General features: G+C 50.8%; 2 protein-coding genes across 3 annotated transcripts; one reads left to right on the forward strand and one right to left on the reverse strand.

Annotated features, from left to right (window-relative positions):
• The first annotated feature begins 6,972 nt into the window (after positions 1–6,972).
• CD72 (CD72 molecule) lies at positions 6,973–14,311 on the forward strand. Of its 2 annotated transcripts, XM_072727986.1 has the most exons (9): positions 6,973–7,166; positions 7,253–7,360; positions 7,965–8,036; positions 8,623–8,712; positions 9,050–9,385; positions 11,933–12,084; positions 12,707–12,825; positions 13,540–13,686; positions 13,956–14,311. In XM_072727986.1, exons 1-8 carry the CDS (start codon positions 7,085–7,087, stop codon positions 13,679–13,681), a joined length of 1,101 nt encoding a protein of 366 aa, XP_072584087.1. In that variant the 5' UTR covers positions 6,973–7,084; the 3' UTR covers positions 13,682–13,686; positions 13,956–14,311. The 2 variants fall into 2 exon arrangements, 1 of the variants encoding a protein (XP_072584087.1); XR_011995497.1 differs by lacking the exon at positions 12,707–12,825 and having other exon boundaries at positions 6,986–7,166; positions 13,956–14,090.
• On the reverse strand, positions 14,241–19,124 carry TESK1 (testis associated actin remodelling kinase 1). Its single transcript, XM_026013188.2, has 10 exons — positions 18,545–19,124; positions 18,311–18,432; positions 18,132–18,180; positions 17,485–17,631; positions 17,081–17,163; positions 16,812–16,902; positions 16,478–16,561; positions 16,236–16,325; positions 15,978–16,092; positions 14,241–15,421 (listed from the first exon to the last, which is right to left on the reverse strand). Exons 1-10 carry the CDS (start codon positions 18,761–18,763, stop codon positions 14,535–14,537), a joined length of 1,887 nt encoding a protein of 628 aa, XP_025868973.1. The 5' UTR covers positions 18,764–19,124; the 3' UTR covers positions 14,241–14,534.
• Positions 19,125–24,335: the final 5,211 nt, after the last annotated feature.

Raw genomic sequence — 24,335 nt, forward strand, 5'->3', positions numbered from 1 at the left:
CAGAACTAAAAATTTACATACATCAAGCAAAAGAGAGGATGGTCACTGCTGAAACCCCACAAGAGGTCCAGAAAATTAAACAGATGAAATATCTCAAAACATGTAACAAAGATATGGAGATGCAAATTATGTGGTGAAAGACGGGAGACTGAAACAGACTCAGGAGATTTAGCTGGCAAATTTGAGGAGTTCCAGGAGAAAAGCAATAGGAGAGGAGATGTTATAATTAAATAATAACATGAGATGTTCCTGAGCTGAAAAAAGACTTAGCCCTATACATGGTTAAAATTCCTGAACTCTAAGGATAGGGGACATGTTACACATTTCCAGGCAAAAAGGAGAGTTGTTCTTATTTGCAACCCTCGAAGGCAATTGAGACAGCAAAACTGAACATTAGGTAATGAAAGAAAAGGCCTGCAACCAGGACCTAACAAAGGGGGAAAGAAAGATAGGTGAAAATTTACAAAAATCACTCATTGTCTCATGTGAGAAATTCTTTGAAGAAGAGACTCTTAATGAAACAACAAATGAATTAGAACAGACTTCAAGATAGGGGAAGGTCAAGGGAAGAGGAAAGAAAACAGTGAAGTGCAACGAACCATGATCTATATATTTATATCTATATTTCTATATATTTATACATGTCACATAAATGCTAAATACTCTTGAAACAAAAGGAACATGTGAGGGAAATTCTAATAAGGGCTAAGTTATCTCAGTAGAACTCTGAAATCAGGCAGTGAGGGAAAGTGAGTGTTCCAAGATCTGAAGATCTGAGGGGGGAGGAGGAGGAGGAGGAGGAGGTGGAGGAGGAGGAGGAGGAGAAAGGTAGTGAAAGTAATCTAAAGGCCATATCTTAGACAGTGGGGAGGAAGTAGAAGATAAGTAGAGTATGATGGAAATAGTTCTGTTGTCACATACTAGAACAATCATGTGCATCTATTTAAGAGAACAGGACAAGGGATGGCAACTATTAATAGAATGACAAACTCCAAATTAACAAAGAGAAAATGGGATGAATGGCTATTCATTCAATCCAGCAAAGGTAAAGAAAAGAAGAGTTCACAACAATGTTTACACATTTAAAAACAAGTAAGATGGAAATAAATCAAATACATCACTCAGTATAATAAATATGAGTGGGGATGCCTGGGTGGCTCAGCGCTCAGCGGTTGAGCGTCTGCCTTTGGCTCAGGGTGTGATCCCAGGTCCAGGGATTGAGTCCCACACTGGGCTTCCTATGAGGAGCCTGCTTCTCCCTCTGTTTATGTCTCTGCCTCTCTCTCTGTCTCTCAAGAATAAATAAATAAAATCTTAAAAAAAATATGAGTGGACTGAATTATTCCATTAAAAGACTCTGTGACTTTGTTATAAATCAAATTTGGTCAATACTACTTTGAAGAAATATACTTAAAGCAAAGTGGTCAAGAGAGATTCAAAATAAAGACATGGGAAAGGAGTACCAGAGAGATCAACAGGAAGCCACTTCTTTCTGTAATACTGGTATCCGACGAGGGGAATTTAAGTTGCCGGCTAGAAGTGGTGTGAAGATTGCTTGCAAAGGGTTAGGAGGGAACTTTTGGGGTGATGGGAATCTTCTGTATCTTGATGGTGGTAGTGGTTAAGTGACTGAATACATTTATCAAAACTCATAGGATTGTACACTTAAAATTTATAAAATTTATTGCATGTAAATTACAATATTGTAAAGCTGGTTTTAAAAGAGAACAACATTATAGTATTTACAAAATGTAAACACTGAATGAAAAAATAGTGTAAGACTGGATACCCTCTTAATTACCCTGTATCTCTGAAATGCTATAAGATAGCAAGCTTAAAGAGAGAGAGAGAGAGAGAGAGAGAGAGAGAATAAGGGGAGTACTTAGTTCAATAAATTATAAAAAGAGTAAGAAACCAAAATTAATCAGGAAATATTAAAAGCTGACATGAATGAAATGGAGAACAAACTTTTGTTTGTTTTGTTTATACTAAAAAGCATACATTTTAAAAAGTTCTTTAAAAGGGATAATAAAGGGGCACCAGGGCACCTGTGTGGCTCAGTGGGTTAAGAATCTGCCTTCAGCTTGGGTCATGATCTCAGGGTCCTGGGATCAAGCGCAGCACCTGGGATTGGGATTGAACCCTGCATGGCAGGGAACCTGCTTCTCCTCCCTCTGCTACTCTCTCTGCCGCTGCCCCGCTAGTGCTCACTCTCAAATAAATAAGTAAAATCTTTTTTTTTAATTTTTTATTTATTTATGATAGTCACACACAGAGAGAGACAGAGAGACAGAGAGAGGCAGAGACACAGGCAGAGGGAGAAGCAGGCTCCATGCACCGGGAGCCTGATGCGGGACTCCATCCCCGGACTCCAGGATCGCGCGGGACTCCAGGATCGAGCGGTGGGCCAAAGGCAGGCGCCAAACCGCAGCGCCACCCAGGAATCCCCCAAGTAAAATATTTTTAAAAATTTAAAAATAAAAGGGCTAATAAAGTAGACAAACCTCTTATAAGCACAGAGGAAAAAAGAATAAAAAAGGCAAGATTAGTTCCAAGAAACAAAACATTAAAAAAAAGTATATAAATGTGCAACTTAAAATTTCTCAACTAACTTGAAAATTTAGAGGAGGGATGCGCGACGCCTGGATGGCTCAGTGGTTGAGCATTTGCCTTGGGCCTAGGACGTGATCCCAGGGTCTGGGGATCAAGTTCCACATCCGGCTCCCTGCATGGAGCCTGCTTCTCCCTCTGCCTATGTCTCTGCCGCCTCTCTCTCTCTCTATGTCTCTCATGAATAAATAAATAAAATCTTTAAAAAAGAAAAGAAAATTTATAGATTTTATATAGATTTTATATAGATTTATGGATACATTTCAAGAAAAATGTAAATGACCAAAACTGGCTCAAGAGAAAGAAGAAAACTTGAATAGCTCAACCTACCTTAGAAAAGATTAGAATAAGAAGGCGATTATAGACCTATTTTTGGAAAGACTGAATTCAAAGGGGACCAGAACTAAGATTTATCTATTCTTACTTTTTTTTGAGAGAGAGAAAGAGAGAGAACAAGCAGGGGGGAGGGGCAGAGGGAGAGAGAGAAGCAGACTCCTCACTGAGCAGGGAGTCTGAAATGGGGCTCAATCCCAGGACCCTGAGATTATGATCTGAGCTAAAGTCAGATGCTTAACTAACCCAACCACCCAGACACCCAAGTTTTATTTATTCTTAAATAATGATAATTTCTATGCTATTTAATCTAGTCAAAACTACAGGAAAAGAAGAAAAGCTCCCATATTTAATATTTAGAGCCAGCAAAATTTAATACAATTCCTAATAAAAATTCTAAGTAAAAATGAAAAAGAGGAAAACTGCTGGAATATAATACTTTTTACTAAAACCTAACAGCAAATATTGTCCTCAATGGTGAAATACTAAAACCACTTCCATTAAAATAAACATTTAGACAGAGATGCCTGCTATTATTCTTATTATTCAATACCTCTTGGACGTTTTACCAAATGCAATAAGTCCTTAGCCACATTCACATTTTTGTCAAGTAAAAGAACATATCCACGGGTTCTAGGGATTCAAGTGTGAACATTTGGGAGAGGCCATTATCCTGCCTGCCATGATCTGTCTATGGATTAGAGCCTCCTGGCACCGGTGGATTAAAGTTACGGAGATGGATATAACCTGACTTTCAGGGTCTCAGGAGACTTCTTTTACTTCTAGATGTGAGCTGGATTTCACCAAGGTTTTTACAGATGAGCCCCTTTCCACACAGCAAATTCTTTTCTAGTGCCCTCATAGCTGGGCTCCCTCCTCTTGTCTACTTTTCCAACCCAGAGCCCTGTAATAATACACAGCGCAGAGGCCAGGAGAGAGCAAGGTGTGGGTTTTGGTGTCTGTCCTGTAGATGCTCACATGCTCTAATGGTTACAGAAAAGCTGAAATGCACAGCACTGCCCCCTTGGCTCTAAAAAGTCAGCAGGCTCTCCTGACATTTGGGCAGGTGAGGCCCAGCCTAAGTTACAGGTGTCCTTCGTGATGTCCAGTCTTGAAAGGTAATGTGAATGTCAATTTTGCAAAGACCGCATGTGACACACATGGGGAAGAAGGATCCCGCTCTCACATCCTATTCAGAAAAGAAGGCACTGGAAAGGAAAGCAGAGTGTCATAGGGCATGTGTAACCATCACCAAAAGAGCTAAGGAGGAAGGAGACACAGGCCAGGTCTTCTTTTTTTTTTTTTTTTTTTAATTTTTTTTTTTTAATTTTTTTTTTATTTATTTATGATAGTCACAGAGAGAGAGAGAGAGGCAGAGACACAGGCAGAGGGAGAAGCAGACTCCATGCACCGGGAGCCCGATGTGGGACTCGATCCCGGGTCTCCAGGATCGCGCCCTGGGCCAAAGGCAGGCGCCGAACCGCTGCGCCACCCAGGGATCCCAGGCCAGGTCTTCTTAATGCACCCATGCCATTGTGGAAATGCAGTCTCACTCACTCCAGTTGCATTTGGATGCCCTACCTTCTAAAGTCTCTCCAAGGGCCCATTTAGCCAGCATATCCATTGATTCTTTTTTTTTTTTCTTTTGGTTTTCTTTTTTTTTTTTTTTTTTTTTTTTTTTTTTTGAGCACATACTGAAAACTTGGTTTGGCATTTTATCTGCTATCCAGGCCATGTTCACTTGTGTATTGGTTCTGAAAACAAGGGCATTATCTACAGTTTACTGAATTTCTGCAAATACTCCTGCAACAGATCTACATAGGTGTTGCCCCGGCCCCCCGTACCCCACGCCAAGTACCCTGACTGACCCCGCACCCCTGCCCCCAGCTGCTCTATAGGTTCCTACTCAGTCTCACAGGCCCCTGAGGCCCCCAGGGAGCCACCAACACGCACCATGGTCTGTTCTCTGGAGGAAGCCCTGATAGGATGACTGGGGGAGGGGACCCGGTTGTTGGAAACTTTAATTAAGCAAGGACGGTTAACAGCTGCAGGGTCACCTTAGGAAATGGTGAGCCTGAGAAAATAAATACATCTATCATCTGTCCCCATGGCCTTTTAAGACTTTTCTGCAAACGGCTCATCATTCCTTGCCATGGAAAAAGATAACAGCCATCATGGGCACCCTTCAGCCCCCAGAATTCTCTGAGCTTCATCCTCCCAGCAGGTCTTGCCATAGATTCTCACCTCACACACACAACTCCACAGATGGCCAAATCCAAGGATGCATGCTCACACGTGCACACTCACACACATGTACACCTGCCTATTCTCAGGTGACAACTGTACTTTTCTACTGCACTAGGTCCTTTTTCTGGGAAGGCTGGGTGGTGCTGTTGAGCAGAGCTCTCAGGAGCCCCACGGGGCCCTGATGGCACCCCTCTACACACCACTAGTTCTACACCACAGCTGCTAGCATGTGGTGAGGACCTCTTTCTCCTTCCTTCTTCCTCCCCACAGGTGCAATGTGTGAAGAGGTTCTGCGGGGGCAGATGCCACCCACAGCAAGGGTTTTTTTTCCCACCTACATATCATGTCTTGTCTCAGCCTCTTTCCACCGGTGGAAGCAAGCCCTTCTGGTGTCATAGCTTGGTAAGAGAATATTAGGGAGCACCTCTGAACCACTGCTCAACAATCCTCCCTCCTCCTCCCTTCTGTCAGCCAGGCCTTCACCAGCCATGAGGGCCTCCTAGCCCTGACTCTTCTCCCACAAATACACCCCCTTTGCCCTCAGGGCTGGGTGTAAGGGGACAATGTTAAGACTTTATAAGGAAAGAACTTTACTAGGAAAGTAAAAAAAAAAACAAAAAAAACAAAAAAAAAACAAAAAAAAAAACAAATCCAGACCAAGAAAATATCAAAGCCTCAAATCCAGCGTCTGTGTGCTCAGCACCCAGCCCTGTTCTGTTTCCTTGCTTCCCTTCTGTCTAAGCAGCTGCTGCCCTCTCATCCCCACCCAACTCCTTTGTTCACCTGCCCCCCGGGCCCCCACAAGGGTGCAAAAGGGGTCAGTGCTGCAGGCTTTTCCAAAGGTGCATGAGCTAGGGGCTGTCCCTCATCCTCACCCCCAGCCCGGGCCTATCCCCAAGCCTGTGCCTCCTGGACTCAGCTCACTGCATCTAGCTCAGATGTTGGGACACAGGATGCCCTGAGTCCAGCATGGGGCAGGATGGGATGAGGAAGGGACTGACTGGCCAACGGTGTGATGGATAGGGAACAAGGGTGGACAAGGCCAGGGAAAGGCTGTGAAGAGGGAATCTAGGGGAGTTTGTAGAAGAGAAACTGTGTGGTCCTAGCTCCTCTGCATCCTCCAAAGGCCTGCCACATTCTCAGGAAGGGCTTTGGAGTGAGAGCCTCCCCATGTGTGAGATCCTTAGCAGCTCTGCAGGACAACAGCAGGAGTGGGAGGGTCTCCCCCTCCCACCAGCCTCCAAACTGATAGGGAAATGAGCTCCACCAAATCGAGGGCCCCTTTCTGGGAACCCAGACCTGCTGGGAACCCCAGGATGATGAGGAGCAAGGGCTCCACACTAGGACCCTCCAATACGATGTGGAGGCTGGAGCTCCACTTTGCAGCAATGACTGGGGAGATCGTCTGGGTTTAGTCAGGCACCAAAGAGCTCTGACAACACATAGATAAGCCCATGGACAGAGCAGCCAAGGTTAGAGCATAGGGCAAATCAGGGTAGATGACCAGGAGGACAAGTATTTAGAGCCCAGCGCTGCCAAAGCGGGTCTGGGGGGCATGAAGGGGGAGCACAGGCAGGACACAGGGATGGGCCTGAATAGTGATCCAGTGACACCTCCACGCTGCAATCCCATGTTCTGGACTTCAGTTTCCCATCCCCTGTCTCTCTGGCAGAGGCTCAAGGATGCCATCTGCTTCATTGAACCCATCTGTGTCTGACACTTACTGACATCTTCCTCTTTTGCAACTGGAAGTCAGAGGGTAAAGCACTAAGCTGTGCAGTCACAGAAGGAAGACAGAGCCTCCGAGTGTGAAGGGACAGAGGGGAGAGTGTCTGGGAAGCTCTGGGGCTGGTGAAGAAAGGGTAGACAGGTGGGAGCCGGGTTGCTCAGGGCAATGGCTGAGGCCATCACCTATGCAGACCTGCGGTTCGTGAAGGCTCCCCTGAAGAAGAGCATCTCCAGCCGGTTAGGACAGGGTAAGGGTGGGCAAGGCATCTCCTTGATTCTGCATCCCCAGGCTCCCTCATGACCCCACCCTCACCTCCACCATTTCTCTCTTCAGACCCAGGGACTGATGAGGATGAGGAGCTTACCTATGAGAATGTACAAGTGTCCTCAGTCTCAGGTGGGCCCTTGAGTTTGGCTTCTTCTGGAGTAGGAGACAAAGCAGGTACGGAGAGCCCAGAGAATGTGTGTGTCTGTGTCTTGAGCTGGGAGTCCAGGTATTGGGGGGGGGGGGCAGGCACAATATCCCTGGGAAAGGAGGGGGTGCTTAGGAAAGAGAATGACCTGTGGATAAATGGGAGCCAGGGAAGAATAAAGAGCCCAGGGGCAAGGTGGAGAACCCAAAGGGGTGACAGGGGCTGCGAGGAGAGATTGGGGCAGCCCCTGTGGGGAGTCGAATTCGGATGGGAAATGGGGAGTCACGGGACAGAGAAAGGGTAGGGGAGAGGGATGAGAGCACTTCTGGGGAGACGGCTGGGACACGCGGATGCGGGCAGTGCTGAAAGAAACCTAAGGGGAGACCCAGGAGGGAAAGGAGGGGGTCCCGGGAGAGCGGATGCAGTAAGACCCAGGAGAGACAGGAGTCCTGGGGGAGATGCGGGACTCCGGAGAGTGCTAAGGGTGTCCCCGAGCATCACAGACGTCGCCGGCGTCCCAGACCTGACTGGGGAAGGGGGGGGTGGGGGGAAGGGGAGAGGGGGAGATGGTGGGAAGAAGGGGAATTTCCCGGGGCTTCCCGACTTCGAACTCGAGTCGCCGCGGGTCCGCAGGGCTCCCGGCCGAGCAGCCAACTGCGTCCTGGGGCTCCGTGACGTCACCCGCTGCCGGGCGGCTCCTCGCGGGTGAGTCGCGGGCCCTCCCCGCCGGCGCGCGCCCCCGGCCGCAGGGCGGGGCCTCGGGCGGGCGCCCCTCCCCCCGTCCGCGGGGCAGCGCAGGGGTGCGGCGAGGGTCGCGCGGCGGGGGGCTGGCCTGGGCTGGTGCCGGGCCCCGCGGTGCGCGAGTCGGCTCCCGGGATTGAGCTCGGGGGGGCAGCGCTCTGGGCGCGGCGGGCAGCCCCGAGGCCCCTCCCCGCCCCTTCACCCCCATACCCGTGTGTATCATTCCCCCAGGTTGACCCAGATCTTCCCTCCTCCCCCTTTACGGTGTCCCCGTGCACATACCCCCCTGTCCTCTGTCCCCGTCTGAGATTTGTTCCCATCCCACCAGGTATCGCCCCTCAATCCTTACCAGTAACGATTCCAGATTCCAGCCCTTATTCTGGAACACCTTCCTTCCGCTACCTGCGGAAACTCCCTACCCGACAACCCCACCACACCAGCACCAGTCCTCTGAGGGATACTCTTTCCCGTGAATATCCCCACTCACCCAGCCCCTCAGCCTACAAACTTTCCTGGGGCTCTCTGCCCTTCACCCCACTGTCTCCCTAAGGCCGTGCAGCCTGTATGCAGTACCTCTTTCTTGGCCTGCTCCTCACCTGCCTGCTGTTGGGGGTGGCCGCCATCTGCCTGGGAGTGCGCTGTGAGTATGACTGTCCCCCACTGCCCATGTACCCTGAGCAATATTCTCCCCTACTCTTCCCAACAGCTGCCCTTCCTCTGGGCAGGGCCCAGTCACTACCACTACATGCTTAGCTTTTCGTCTGGTTTCCAGCCAGGTCTGTTTTAGAGTGCTATGTCTTCCTAAATTGTCCTTATCTAACCCAGTACCTCCTTAAGCTTTAGGCAGTCAGATCTTACATTTCAGCCTGTTATGCAAAAATTTGCAAGAAGCAGAAAAAGGACTGACGCTGAAGAGTCAGGGTACCAGGGCATAGCTGAAGAAGATGTTCTTCAAATCTCTCATTATGGCCGAACAGATCTGCAGGTTTCTCAGCAGCTCCAGCAGACCAACAGGGTTCTGGAAACCACTAACAGCAGCCTAAGGCAGCAGCTCCACCTGAAGATAACCCAGCTGGGGAAGAGGGAAGAGGATCTGCAGGGGTCCAGGAGGGAACTAGCCCAGAGTCAGGAAGCACTACAGGAGGAACAGAGGGTTTGCCAGGCTACCCAAGAGCAGTTACAGGCCTGCCAGTCTGAGAGGGAGAAGACAAAGGAGGACTTGCAAAGTGAGGAGGAGCAAAGGAAGACCTTGGAGCAGAGGCTGAGCAGCTTTCAGGACACACTGAAGCTCTTATTCAGATGCCCCTTATCAGGTATCTGCTCTGGGAGAGGAGAGATGGGAGGGTCTGCTGTGAGGGATGGATTGAAGTGAGGAGACACTCATGGCAGGGGTCTCTCTGGCAGGGAGCCATTGGGTTGTTGAGGAAAGGGATAGCAAATGAGAGTGGTGGCCAACAGAGAGGAGGATCAAGGTGCATTCCAGATTTAGGGTGACTCACCTAACTCTAAGGCAGATCCTGCAGGAGGGAGGAGGGTGGCAGCCAGCAATGCAGATCACACTGTCCAAAGCACCAAACTCAGGTCTCCCATGGCTTGATATCAGTGTCAAAGATCTGAGAAGCCCCTGAATTGGGTTGTGAAATTGGTTGTTTGCACATTTTTCTAAAAAGAGGGTCTGTAACTTTAATTATTTCTCGCTACATCTGAGATTCCCCAGGGGTTAAAAATTACTGATTGATGAAGTGCAGGCTGGTGGTGGGGCAAGGTACCTGAAACTCTCAAGCGTGGGTGGCACTCTCATGATGAGGTGGGTGGGGGTAATGTGGGGTAGGGAGCTGGGGTGGAGAGTTCATCTATTTTGAAGGCAGGAGCCCAGGCAGTATGTGTGTGTGTGGGGGGGGCGCGATGAGGGAGGAGGCCACATAAAAGGGGAGAGGCTGGGCAAGAAGCAGGCTGAGGTTTGAGGCAGAGAACTGGGCCCTAGGTGACTGGAATGTTTGTGGACTGGCTACCTATGGTCCACATTAGGCTCTGTCTAGCTCAGGGGGCATTGGGATACTCCCCCAACGCTTAAGATGGTGAGATGATGTGCAGACACCCAGCCTTCATGTCTTTAGCCTTCTCATTCTCTGTGACCCTCAGTCACAGGCAGCGCTGCCCCCATTCCCTCAGCATCCTGAACTGCTCTTCTGCTCGAAGGCTGGTTTCAGACCTCCACTCTGACTGCAGCTGCCTCCTCCAGGCTTTCCCCACCTTCTTTAACCTTAGTGAGGCCTCCAACCCACATCTCCCATTTCTTCCCTTTGCATCAGCTGTCACTTCTCTCCACCCATCTTGGCTTCTGGGACCCATCACTTCAACCACTTACTCCTTTGTTCTGTGGTCCTGGTGCACAGACTGGCAATCTCAGCTCTGGATGAAATGCCCACCTTGCCCAGGCCTGCACCCAAGTGTTCCACATTGTACAAGCATTTGCTTGGTGCCGCCAAAACGCTAGCCTCAACCTCAGCCAGTTGCTCAGTGCTGCTCGGAAGCTGTGCAGTGCTCAGCTTGCTCTCTATGATGGCTCCTTACCCTACCATCCTCTCTGTCACTTTCAGCAGGTGCCTTACTCTATCAGAAAAATTCCCTCCATTTTTCACCACCGAATCTATATGTCCATTCACATTTTTGCTCACCCTCATCTTTTGCAAGGATAAAGGCAACAGCTTGCTGCATCATTTCTCCTAAACATCCTTCTCCACCCCCATCCTCACCCCTGCCATCCCCATCCACTTTTCATGTGGCAGCCAGGGCAATCCTTTCAAAACAAAAATCTGATCATGTCATTCCAGTTGATTAATCACATCAAAAGTTATGGAATGCACACTATATGTCCAGCACTGTGCCCAAACACTTGGAATATAGCCAATAACAAAATTCCTCTATGTAAAACCCAACATTGACTTACTCTTCCTGGTAATATGAAAATAAGAAAATCCTTAGCCTGGCTTCCAAGGTCCGTGCCTATCTTTCAGCATGCCACTTACCCTTCACCCTCTTTCATTTGGCCACACTGACTTTGTATTCTTTTTAGTTGCCATAGGACAGAAACTCAAGAGGGTAGCTGGGCGAGGACATGAGAAAATGTAGATAGAAGAGAGGGAGCTGGGGAAGGAAGGATCTTTGAGTGACACAGGTAGGACTCATGGAACAGAGCAACGAGAGAGGTGGGTTGGGATGAGCTCAGATTGGGGTACGGGCTATGAGAGTAAGAGGGATGTTTATTGCTTAGAGATAATCAGGAACAGAGAAGAGACGAATTTTGAGGTGGAAGGGAGGGAAATGGAGAGAGTTCACATCAAGTGTCTGATGATTTCAGCAGTACAGGAACCAAAGTTATTAACTTGTGGAAGAGTGGAGAGAGGGGGAAGGAGGTGGCTGGCAGCTTGGAGGGTGTGGGCAAGTTTCGAATATGCAGCGAGGAATCCTGTAAGGAGCTCCTGAGATGAATAAGAGGCCAATGAACACTTATCGGGTGGCCCAGGTGAAGCCAGCCAAAGTGTACGGGGTGGGGGGAATGCAATTATTCAGAAATTGAGAATAGTATCACCACCCTATTAAGATAAACCCCTCAGACTGTTAAGGAGTGCTGTTGTGAATATTAAAGACTTTTACTAAATCTGCATAGGAATGGGATTACCAGGGGAGGCCCAATACAGATCCACAAAGATGAAGGGCTAGGAATGAGTGAAGATGCTGGGATTAGACCAAGGTGGGCACTGTTAGCGACCAGATTGCAGGGTCGTCAGTCTCCTCCCAAACAGAGAGATCTCCCTTCTGGGTCTGGGCTGTGCTGTCACATTCTCTCCGGTTTGTAGACAACTGCTGTCCCATGGGATGGATACTGAATGAGAAGAGTTGCTTTTACATCTCATATACGGAGAGAAGTTGGGAGGAGAGCCGAAATCACTGTAAATCCCTGTCCTCTGACCTGGCCGAATTCAGTGAAAGTTCTGCTTATTCATATTCGGTAAGCATACCCTTACTGGCAGACTGTAGTGGGTACTGTGAAGTAAAGGGGTAGATGTCATCGAGTCAGGAATGGCATTGCACGCGTCCCTTTTCTGTGCAGCTTCTCAGCACAGTGCTCCAGGCAGCCCCTACCAACTGACTGGAGTTGGCATGAGAGTTGAAGCTCATGAACCTTCTTTACTTTAACCTGTTTCTCACCTTGGCTTTCTGGTCAACACTACAGGGCTGTTTAACAGCTTCTTTCACTCTCTTGGCCTCTCAAGCAGAGAGATCCCATATCTGGTGGGCTGGATTGTAGGGATTGGCTCCTTATGATCAGAGCAGCCCACAGAAGGACTCCCCTTCAAAGACTGGCAGAAATTCTTACCCAGCAGCAAGGTGAACTGAAGGGCCAGCCTGCATCTGCAAGGTGGCACTTGAAGGCAGCAGGGACAGGTCACCGATGAGCTGATGTTATGCATGTGACAGAAACAGTCCTCTTGTCAAAGCTCAGAGACCTCCTTATAGTGTTCATTTTCGTCCATCAGCCCACATCCCCTCCATCCTATGCTGTCCCCCATCCACTGGAATATTCCTCATCATTCTCTACATACCTTTTGTCTCTCTGAATCGCCCCTCAGATGGCATACGGCAACAGAGCGAGGAAGGTGTTGATACAAATTAGTCCGTCTCGTTCATTTTGGGTTGTTCACAGCTCTGTTAAGAAGTGGCAGCAGGGTGACAATAAAAGAGGCTCTGGGTAAGTCTGTTAGGACTCCTGGGAATATTCAACTCATAATTCCTTCATAAAGACATAGCAATGAGATTCCCCTTCTGCTCCCAAAGTTTTGGGAGGTCCTACCCCCAAAATTCTTTCACAAATCAATATTGTAATTACCTACTAATCCTTTTCCTTTACTTAATAACTCTTTAGGACAGTCTTATTCATTGTCCCCTCCCCAGTACCTGGCAGTCTCAGGTACTTTTTTTTTTTTTAAGTTACTAGGTTGGGACCCACATCATTTTTGTCTTGAAGCAGCTGAGGCTTTAGCTAGGACTTCATAGCTCATAAACCCTGGCATTCTAACTACCCATCCATTGACAAGGCTACCCAAACTGAGGTGGCACCTTCTCAGTCAGGGCCTCTCGGGGGACTAGAGTTGCCTTAGAGAAGGTAGGGAGCAGTGAGGCAACTTTGAAGATAAACTCCAGGGACCCTGAGACAGGGGAGTCATCTACATTCCCCAACAGAAGTTTCCATTTTTAAGATCTTAGGTGATTTTTCCTTCCCCCAGGCCTAAAGCCTCTTTGGGTTAGAGTAGACATCTGTCCCTGAACCACACTCAAATGAGGCCTTAGGCAGGCAAGGCAGGTTAGGACTTCATGGTGTTTAACGCAGGGCAAGGGGAGAAAAGGGAGGGTGGGCTGGGGTGGGGGGCAGAGCTTATCCCAGTTCTACCTCACCACTCTTTAGGTATTATGGTCAAGTCTCAAGATGTTACAAGATACAAAGTAGTTGGCTAAAAATGCAGCCGGAGGTCTGTACTTCTCTTCTTCCCTACATCTGTGAGATGGCAGCTTTCAAGCATCCAGATGAGGACCACATTTTGACCTGAGTTGGGTAAGCAGGAGGGATCCACTGAGTCATGGGAGTTGGGGAGCAGGCAGGGAAAGGGACTCAGAGCAGGGGTAAAATTTATGCCCAAGAGAGCTGGTCACCTCTACAGTCTTCAGAATCTTGGTCTGTTTGGTGGGGGGGGGGGGGGGGGTAGGTTGGGCAGGGAAGGCTTAGAACCACTGGGAGGCTGCCAATGTGGCTGTCCAGGGAGGTGGGATGAGCTGGATGTATCCTTAGCAACAACCATTGAGCTGACGCTTTACTCTTACAAGTACTTATGCCAACAAGAGCCTGTGGCCCTCACCTGACTGCCATCTGCACACCCTAAGATCATCTCCCTCCAGCATGCCCCCACTCTGCCTGGACAGTGCCCAGCCAAGGGCTGATCCATGCCCAACACTCCTAGCCAGCCTGCTGTCTGCTTGAAATCCCATCCCAGAAACTGGAGTGCTTTGGGAACTGGGTGAAGAAGTCTCCAGAAGAGATTTTGGCCTCCCGAGGAATTTCCCATTGTGGACTTGCGGGGAGGGTGGAGGAGGGCGCATGGGCTGAGTGGATAAGGGCAGCCCGGAGCCAGCCAGGCAGTTTTATTGAAATATTTTTAAATAATTTGCACGTGTTAGTCTCATGTGTCAGCAATGCTTTGTCTGGTTCAGTGATCGCCCACGGGAGAGCAAGCCCAGGGGCCAGAGAGGAAATGTTCTGTCTCTTGAGTCCATGCTGAGGTTCCTCTATGTGGGGAAAGGAGGCGGTCAGCCCATCTGGGGCTGGCACCATCCAATGTGTGTGCTCTGTCCTCACGGGGCATCCTGAAGGCCAAGGTTGGAGGCCAGAGACCACAGGCCCCACCGCTAAGAGCGCGCCCCAGGCAGCTGCAGACCGGGTGTGGGAGGCTTGGCGTGGTGCCCTCGGTGGCAGAGGAGACTGCCCGCCTCACAGTTCAGGTTGCGGTAGCGGGCAACAGCTGGTGTGGGGCGAGGGCACATGGATAGGAAGCCAAAGCTGAAAGGGCCAAGACAGCAGCCGGGGCAAGGCAGCCCCTCATCAGACTCCCGGGGAGCTGAAGGGGGCGGCGAGGGCTCTGTCCGCTCCAGGGCCGCGGCCCGGGGAAGGCTATGCTGGGCCCGGTTCCACGGCTCCCCAGCCCAGCCTTGCGGGGAGCTGACCACCACAGCTGGGGGGTTGTTGTTAAGGGCAGGTCCTGGTCTAGGGGACCAGGGCTGGGAGGCCGAGGAACAAGTGCTGATGAAATTGTCTGTGGCCACAGCCAGGGGCAGCTGGGGAGCCGGTCCAGGGGGTTCTGGCTCAGGGCTACTGCCCTCACACTCCATTCTTTCTTCAGCCGAGGGGCCCACAGTGGGAGGGCCAGGACCTGGCAGTGCTGTCTCCATACGTCGGGGAAGCTCAGGGGATGATGGTAGCGAGCGGCAGCGACGGGCAGGTGTCCCAGGCTGGACCAGGGTCTCTGGAGCAGTCACTGAGGGGAGCTGCATGGAGGGCAGTGGTGATGGCGGTACAAGGGGCAGGGGGGCAACTGGCTTGCTGGGTGTGTCCAACAGCTTGATCTTGCCTCCCCTGAGGTCTTCCCGGAGTGAGAAGGGGTTGACTCGAGTCAGATTGTCCCCCCAGTTGGGAGGTGATTCTGGTGATGGGGGCAGGAAGAGGTCTGACCGGCTTCGGGAAAGCCGGGGGTCTGGCCTTGGAAGTGTGGCTGAGGGACCCCCTCTTGAAACAGACCCTGTAAACAGAGAAGTTTGTGGTTACTGTTCTCAGCATTCATTGTAGCTCCTTGAGGCCTCACTATTCACCAAGAGGTTGGTGGGACTAGAGCTTTTTTTTTTTTTTTTTTTTAATTTTTATTTATTTATGATAGTCACAGAGAGAGAGAGGCAGAGACACAGGCAGAGGGAGAAGCAGGCTCCATGCACCGGGAGCCCAACGTGGGATTCGATCCCGGGTCTCCAGGATCGCGCCCTGGGCCAAAGGCAGGTGCCAAACCGCTGCGCCACCCAGCGATCCCATGCGCCACCCAGGGATCCCAGGACTAGAGCTTATAAGAGGGAGTCCCACTGGGTACTTTGGATGGGGGTGGGGTGGGGATGTCACCTCTAGCCCTCCCTTACCTCTTCTTTCCTTCTTCCCTCCCTTGGCTCTAGAATTTGAAAATGTCTTATTTGAGATATCCTTTCACCACTCCCACTTCTCAACTCATAAATACACGTAGTCTTAATTCCTTGAATTCTAAGGAAGAAAGGCAAAAGGAATTCAGTTGGGTCAGGGTCATGCTCACTTACTCTGATTGTGTGTCAGGGGTGCCCTGGGGACAGGGGCTGGCTCAGGCAGCTGCTCCAGGATCCATTCCAGGTGCTGGGTGATCTCGGTGAAGGGAGCACGAGTGCTAGGTTCCATCTGATGGGCGGAAACAGGGATAGCTTCACTCAATGCTCCTCCAAAAGAAGGTCTCTACATTTTCCTCCCACCACCTGGAGCAGGAAAGCCTTGCCAATTGACGGATGGGGGTGGTGGGCAGGAAGAAAGAGTGAGGCTCTTACACTGCAGCAGTGGATGGCCAGGAGCAGGAAGGGTAGTGGGCAGTCATCCCCCACCAGGGTCCGGAAAGCAGGCACGTCCAGGCCAAAGTCCTGCAGGAACAGAGAGGCGGAGCCTTCAAGTCTGCCTCCCTTGGGTTCTCCTTCTGACCCCCAATCAGGACCTCAACCTCCAGGGAACCCTCCTTGGTTAAGAGCTGCCCAGTCTGGAGCGCCTCCTTTTCAAACCTGGAGACATCATTCACCTCAGTTCGGGGCAGGTAATCCGGATCTGCAGGTACTCTCGCGATGAGCTCACAGAGGACAATCCCAAATGCAAAGACATCGGCCTGGGAAGAGGAGAGAATGTCATTGGGAGGAACTGATAGTTTTTATGTCAGGATTTTGTCAGAATATGCCAGAATTTGGGGGAAGTCTTGCTGGTTTCATGTGTTGGAGAGGTGCCTATGAGGGGCTGAGGGGGGATTTGGGGGTCTCCTAAATATTCAGTATGGCGGTTAAAGAACTTGGGATGGGGCCTTATAAAAGTATCTCAAGGGTCCCTGGAAGGCCTTGGAATCTGAAGGCTTGAGGTCTTACCTTCTCATCATACAGCTCACCCCGCAACACCTCTGGAGCCATCCAGTATGGAGAACCTACCACAGCCAATGGCTCCTTTCTTGCCCCTTCCCTGCAGGGGTAGGGGCAGAGTGATCAGAAACATTCCACTCAGACACCCCCCCTAAACAAAAGGGGATGAGGTCAGCCCCCTCCCCACTCCAAAGGAACTGTCTCTGGGGGCTTCACTTAGATAGGGACCTTCTAGAAAGTTTTTTTTTGGGGGGGGGGCACAGGAGCATTCACCTCACCTATACACAGGAATCTTTTCAGCCAGCCCGAAGTCACCCACAACAGCCGTGAAGCCTCGGTCTTCCCGTCGTATCAGACAGTTCTGACATACACATAGCATCCCCACATACCCATCACCTTCTGTTCTCTGATCTCCCAGTATATACCCCAAAGCCCTATCACTCCAGAGTAACCTCAACTCTCTCTGACCTCCCAGTTCTCCAGTGTACCCCAATCTTTCAATATTATCACTTCAAACATAGCATGCTTAGCCCCTCAGAGCCCCCCGCCCAGTCCCCATTCTCCAGTGCCCTGTTACTCCAACATCGTAATTGTCTACTATCCACATTCCAACATCCAGAAGCCAGTTATTGTGTAACAGTCTCAAATCCCTTTCATGCCTCTATTCACCTGGCCAGCCTACCTTGGATGTTAGGTCTCGGTGGAATACACCTTTGGCATGCAGGTACCGCAGGCCACGGGCAATGTCCAGAGCCAGGCGGAGCCTGACAGGCCAGGATAGAGGTTCGGGAGAGCTGAGCAGCTGTTCCAGGGTCCCCCCATTCATATACTGGGGCATAGAAGGAGAAGGAGAATAAGTGTCAAGATTTCCGTCTGTACTCTAGGTCTCCCACTTATAAGTCAGGGGACACTCAGGAGGATCGCAAAGGTCAGAAGGGTGAGTTTGTGCTCTAGGGTCCCTCCCCACTCATCTTTATGGCTGTCCTGTCCAAGACATGAGCAACTGTTTAAATAATTAAGTTTAAATAAAATTAAACATTTAGTTCCTCAGCCACACTAGTCATATTTCTACTGCCACATGCAGCTGTAGAACATTTTCATCACTGTGGAAAGTTCTGTTGGACAGCATTGTTAGAGCGCACATAGAGAATGTAACCAACTGAGGCATTTTATTTGTGGTTAGCCCAAAGGGAAGTTCAGGGAAGCCTCTCATGGGAGGAGATCCTGCTGCCTCTCATTATTCCTCTGTAGATGCACTTGGCCCTGACTCTCTCCCCCCTAGGTGGTGGTGGTGTGGTGGTGGTCCCCTCCTTCCCGGCCCATCCTCACCTCTGTAAGAGCGTGCAGCTGCCCCTGGTGCACACAGACCCCCATGAACCTGGAAGAGGATGGGGAAGATAGAAGGGTAGACTGTTAAGAGTCCAGGCCCCTCTACAGTTCCCGCTTTTCCCGCGGGATCTTTCCTCTTCTCCCAGCAAGCTTCTCAGCAAGCGGCAGGGGCCGCTCACCTTAGGATGTTGGGGTGTCGGAGCCGGTTCATCAGCTGCACCTCCCGTAGCGTGTTTCCTCGGTTACTGGGGAGTCTGTTCATTTTCAGCACCATGACTTGCCCTGACTGTCGGTGCCTAACCTGGGGACGGCAGATCCGCCAGGTCGCGCGGGGTGTCCGGGTCTGGGTCCCCTAGTCCCAGCCTCCCGTCTAAGGCTCGGTCCCGCCCCTCTGCCCTCTCTGCTGATCCTACCTTATAGACCTCAGAGAAGAAGCCGGCCCCGATCTTTTCGGCGCAGTGGAAATCGTCCACGCGCGCCAGGCTGGACACGGCGCTGCGGAGAGCCCGGTAGGAGGAGGGGCGGCCCCGGCCAGGGCCTCCACCCGTGCCCCCCGGCCCCGGGGGCCCCTCCCCCGGCGCCTCTCCGGGCCCTGGCCCAGGGCCCCGCAGTGGGGGCCGTTCCCCGGCCATGGCCGGGCCCCCAGCCCGGGCCTGCCTCACATGGCAGGGTCCCCGGGGCCCGGGCAGGCCGCGCTTGCCATGGGCGTGCGCCCAGCCCGATCCCGGACGCCGGGGCTCCCGCTCCCGCCCTGGAGAATGGAAGATCCGCGGAAGATCTTGGGCCCGCCCCCGCCGCGCCGGCTTGCAGGGCCCGGGTGGACGCCGCTCCGCTTCGCTCTGCGTAGGGCCTGGGCCTGGGCCTGGGCCGGGCGGTGGCGGCGGCTCTCCTGGGCGCCGGCGGGCAGGCGGGCGGCGGGCGGGCTCCCCGCAGGCGGAGGCGGGCGGGCGGGCGGGCGGGCGGCCGCTGCTCCGCTTCGCCGCTGGGGCTCAGGCTCCGCGGCCTGCCGGGGGCGGGGCTGAGCCGGGCCTCCGCTTAACTCCTTCCAGCCCGGCCCCCGGGCAGCGGCCACGCCCCCTCAGGTAGGCACCCCGCGAGCGGTGACCGCGACACCCTAGGCGAGTGGGTCTGGGACGTTGGGGCCAAGAGAGTTCAGGCCCGAGCTAAATGGCTGAAGGAAATTACGGGCTGGTTGTGCGTACGCGCGGCTCGAGTGTCTTCCAGCTGCCCTTTCTCGCTTCCCACCCTCAGGCCACGGACTTGAGAGCCGGGCTCAGGAAGCCGCCGGATTCCTGGGCTCCGTGGACCAGCGGGGCAGAAAAGTAGCCCCTTCCGGGCCAGCCACAATCGGAGGGAGCCCAGGGGCCTGCCTGCCTTCCCGGCCCCCGCTCTGGCCCAGCCTGCCCATTTCCCAGGTCTCCACCCCTGCGCCTCTGGATTCCCGGACACCTTTGCCCCTCTCGGGCGGCTCCGATGCCCTCGCGAGCCTGTGGCCAGTCCGTCCCCGGTGTGGCCCCGCACACCTCCCTACTCCATCCTGCCTCCCTGGAATACAGTTCAAAGGAGCAGAGGAGTATCCGCCCAGTGACCACCCGGCCTGAACCTTCCTTCCCCTTACTCTTTCCTGCAAACGGCCCTATCTCTCGGCAGAGAAGCCTCCACCTGCCCGGAAGCCCCTCCTTCCGTGGGGTCCCGCCCCTCAGCAGAAACCCCGCCCCCCGAGGGGCCCTTCCCTCAGTGAGACCCCTCCCCCCAGGGCGACCGTTTCTCCAGAGAGAGCCCCCGTCAGCGGGTGCCAGGACCCCTCCCAGCGACGTCCCTCCTCTGTGTGTTCCTCCCTCACAACGAGACCCCACCTCTCAGAGAGACGCCACCGGCCTTTGTGACCCCTCCTCTCAACGTGGCTCCTCCCCTCCGTGTGCCCCAGCCCTTAGGAGTGTGACCGCCTCGGGAGGGTTCGGCCCTCCACCTCGTAGGAATCCGGTCTGCCCCCTCCGGCTAGAGGGAGAGCTGCAGCCGGCCTCCCTCCCGTCGGCGCTGGGCCCGGAATGCGCACGCCCCGCGCACCCGCCGTACCCAGAGCTTCCGGTTCTCCGCCGGCTGCCCCTCCCCCCCGGGCGTCGGCGAAATAGCCAATTACCGCCAGGGATTAGAGTGACGTCGCTGGATCCGGCCGACGCCTCCGGGGCCGCGGGGGTGGGCGGCAGTGAGCAGCTTGCCACCTAGCGGCGGAAAGGAGGGCGGCGGGCGTGGAGCCTGCAGGTCTCCGGAGCCAAACGGGCTGCGACAGAGCTTGAGGGAGGAAGGGTGAATTCTGTTCAAAAATTCTCCAGTACTGCATTTCTATTTTTGTGGTAAGACGGAAGGAAATTAATACAAGTACAGGCCGCACATCCGTGTGGGGGTGCTCGCCTTCTAACAGAGTTCTGGCCCGTGTCTGTGAGCGTTGGAGCCGAGTTCGATTGAATTGTCCAGGGCTGGGGCGCCAGGGCGGCTCAGTGGGTGAGCGGCTGCCTTTAGCTCAGGTCGTGATCCTGGGGTCGTGGGATCGAGTCCCGCACGGGGATCCCCGCAGGAAGCCTGCTTCTCCTTCTGCCTAGGGCTCTGCCTCTGTGTGTGTGGGGTCTCATGAGTAAATAAATGAAAGTCTTAAAAACAGAAAAGAATTGTTCAGGGCTAATGAGTAGAGAAAAAGCAGCCTTAGCTATAAACGATGCATTGGAGTCGGAAGAAGGCCTGGTGTACCATACAACATTTGGAGAGAGGATGAGAGAAATTCAGTCATCCTGGAGCCAGTGGAGATGGGCCAGTCTTGAGAACAGCATATGCTTGGGTCTTGTACATCATATTCATTCTTCCAGAGGCGATTTGCTTTCAGCAAAACAAACCGAGTCATCACCTTAATGTTAGCAGCCACAACTATTTAATTTGTAAGTTTGATTTCTATAGTGGTGTGAGATCTATAAACACTAGGAATTTCTGCTTCGTTTTGCTAAAATAACGTTATAATTGGTAACTCACATATATCTGACTCTTTTCCCCCCCCTTTTTTTTTAAATTTTTATTTATTTATGATAGTCATATATATATATATAGAGAGAGATTGGGGCAGAGACACAGGCAGAGGGAGAAGCAGGCTCCATGCACCGGGAGCCCGACGTCGGATTCGATCCCGGGTCTCCAGGATCGCGCCCTGGGCCAAAGGCAGGCGCCAAACCCCTGCGCCACCCAGGGATCCCTATATCTGACTCTTGATCTGAGTTTGAGGGTTACTGTTGGCGGTGGTAGTAATTCCAAGCAGAGAGCCAGATCCTGGTTTAGAAAGCTCACTGTGGGGGATCCCTGGGTGGCGCAGCGGTTTGGCGCCTGCCTTTGGCCCAGGGCGCGATCCTGGAGACCTTGGATCGAATCCCACGTCGGGCTCCCGGTGCATGGGGCCTGCTTCTCCCTCTGCCTGTGTCTCTGCCCCTCTCTCTCTCTCTCTCTCTGTGTGACTATCATAAATAAAATAAAAAAATAAAAAAAAAAAGAAAGAAAGAAAGCTCACTGTGGTTGTGGTATGGAGGCAGGGAGACTGCCGAGGTTTCAATCAGGAGAGGATGACAGACAACTAGGATAGGGATAACAGGGAAGGAGAGGAGGAAACATTCAACCACTACGGGAAAACTTGCTGATTGATTTGGCATCCAGAGTCAGTCAGTTCAGTGGAGAGAAAGCATCCGCCAGGATCCGTTTTGTTTTTTAATTTAAGATTTTATTTATTTATTTGAGAGAGAAATAGAGAGAGCACTAATAGGGGGTGAGGGAGAGAGAGAGAGACAGAGCCCCCCTCCCTGAGCAGGGTGCCCGATGTGGGGCTCAATGCCAGGACCTGGAAATAATGACCTGAGCGGAAGGCAGATGCTTAACTGCCTGAGCTACACTGGCACTCCAGCCAGGATCAATTTTAAGTTAGTACCTTAGATGACTGCATGATATCAACTGAGATAAAGAATCCAGGAGAAGGAAAGTTCGGGTGGGGAAGACGTGATTGCCATAAGAAAAGGGGTGATGATAAAGGAAACTATGAAGGTAGATGCCATCATCCAAGTAGGGTGTAAAGAGGGGGAGAAATGGGCTGATGGTCCTGGGGAACACCAACATTAAAAGGGTGGGTGGGGGGCACCTGGGTGGCTCAGTCAGTTAAGCCTCTGACTTTGGCTCAGGTCATGGTCCCAGGTCCCTGGGATGGAGCCCTGCTTCTGGCTTCCTGCTCATCAGGGAGTCCACTTCTCTCTTGCCCTCTGCCCCTCCTCCCACTTGTGCTCTCTCTCTCTCTCTCTCAAATAAATAAAATCCATAAATAAATAAATAAATAAATAGGTGGGTGGATAAAGAGAATTCCATGAAGGAGCCTGAGAAGAAACAGGCTGAAAGATAGGAAGTGAATCTAGAGGGGCTGGTGCCATGGAATCCAAGGAATGGGGAATTTAGGGAAAGTGGAATAATGAACAGCATTAAATAGTAGTAGGGAGGTCTGCTAAGATAAATTTTACGTATCCTCAGGCTATTAGAAGATCCTTTTGTTGTTGTTTTTCAGACTTTTATGGTGGAAAATGTCAAACATGAAAAAAAAATGAACGATAGAGAAAGAACAATGAATCCTTATTGACCTTGGTTAAGACCATTTGTGGAGACCCTTGTGCAAAATCACTTACCCATGCCTCATTGTACTGTTGCCATAAGTGTCCTGGCTGAGGTGAAGTGCCTGCTTTCATGTACCTCGTATGCCAGTGGTTCTCCAAAGATCAATTCAGAGCCAATCTTGTTTCATATATATTCTCTTCCCCCAACTATTATCTGGTGTATATTTCTGATATTATATCATTTCATTAATAAATATTTCAGTATGTTATCTCTAAAAGATAAGGATTCTTCTTTAAAACAAAATCACAGTACCATGTCATATCTAAAAACCCCCAATAATTCCTTAATATCAAGTATCTATTTGCTCACATTTCCCCTATTGTCTTATAAATATTTAGTTAAAATATTAAAAGTCAAATAAGGTCTATACTTCATACCTGATATATCTCTTAAATATTTTTAAATATTTAAGTTCATCCTCCACCTTTTTTCCCCTTACTGTCTTTGTTTAAAGATTTTTAAAAAATAGTCTCTACACCCAACGTGGCACTTAAACTTAGAACCTTGAGATCAAGAGTCGCATGCTCCATCGATTAAGCCAGCTAAGTGCTCCTGTTTATTTTTTTTTTAAGTAACCATGTCATTTGTCCTATAGAGTTTCTCTAAGTCTGAATTTTTCTGACCTGCTTCTGGTATAATTTAGCATGTTTCTCAGTCCCATATATTTCTGGCAGATTGCTAGAGACTTAAATTTATTTTTTTATTTTTATTTTTTTAAAAATATTTTATTTATTTATTATTCATGAGAGAGAGAGAGAGAGAGAGAGAGAGAGAGAGAGAGAGACAGGCAGAGAAGCAGGCTCCATGCAGGGAGCCCAACGTAGGACTCGATCCTGGGTCTCCAGGATCATGCTCCGGGTGGAAAGCGGCACTAAACTGCTGAGCCACCCGGGCTGCCCGAGACTTAAATTTAGATTTGATTATTTTGGCAAAACTAATTCATAGGTGAGTTTTTATTTTTATTTTTTATTTATTTTTTGGTTTAGGACTCTTATCAGGAGGCATAGAATGGCCTTTTTGTGAGGAAAACGTTGATGACCCTTGTCCAGACCAGTTTCTCAAACGTGGCACAATTGAGATTTTGGGCCAGATAATTCTTTATTGTTGGGTGGCTGGCTATGCATTGTAGGAGGTTTAGCAGCATCCCTCGTCTCTACCCACTGGATGCCAGTAGCAGCTCTCCTGGTTGTGACATCAAAAATGTCTCTAGGCATTGCCAGTTGTCCCTTTGGGGGACAGAATTGTTCCTGATTGAGAACCACTGCTCTAGTTTCATTACTGTAGGAGTTAGAAAATAATATTCTCATTCTATTCTTCCTTCCTTTCTCTACAAAGAGAAACTTCCACACTTGGTTGTTACCCAGAGATATATTTCATGTAGGAAAGACAAGAAAAATGCTTGTTTTCCTTTTATTTTACTAGCTTTTAGTGAATTGGTTCCCTTGCATCCTCAAAAAGTGAGTTTTTTTTTTAATGTCCATTTTTGTTTTGTTTTGTTTTTTAGAGAAAGCATGTGAG

Source organism: Vulpes vulpes, chromosome 12 (assembly GCF_048418805.1).
Source record: "Vulpes vulpes isolate BD-2025 chromosome 12, VulVul3, whole genome shotgun sequence".
Classification (NCBI taxonomy): Eukaryota; Metazoa; Chordata; class Mammalia; order Carnivora; family Canidae; genus Vulpes; species Vulpes vulpes.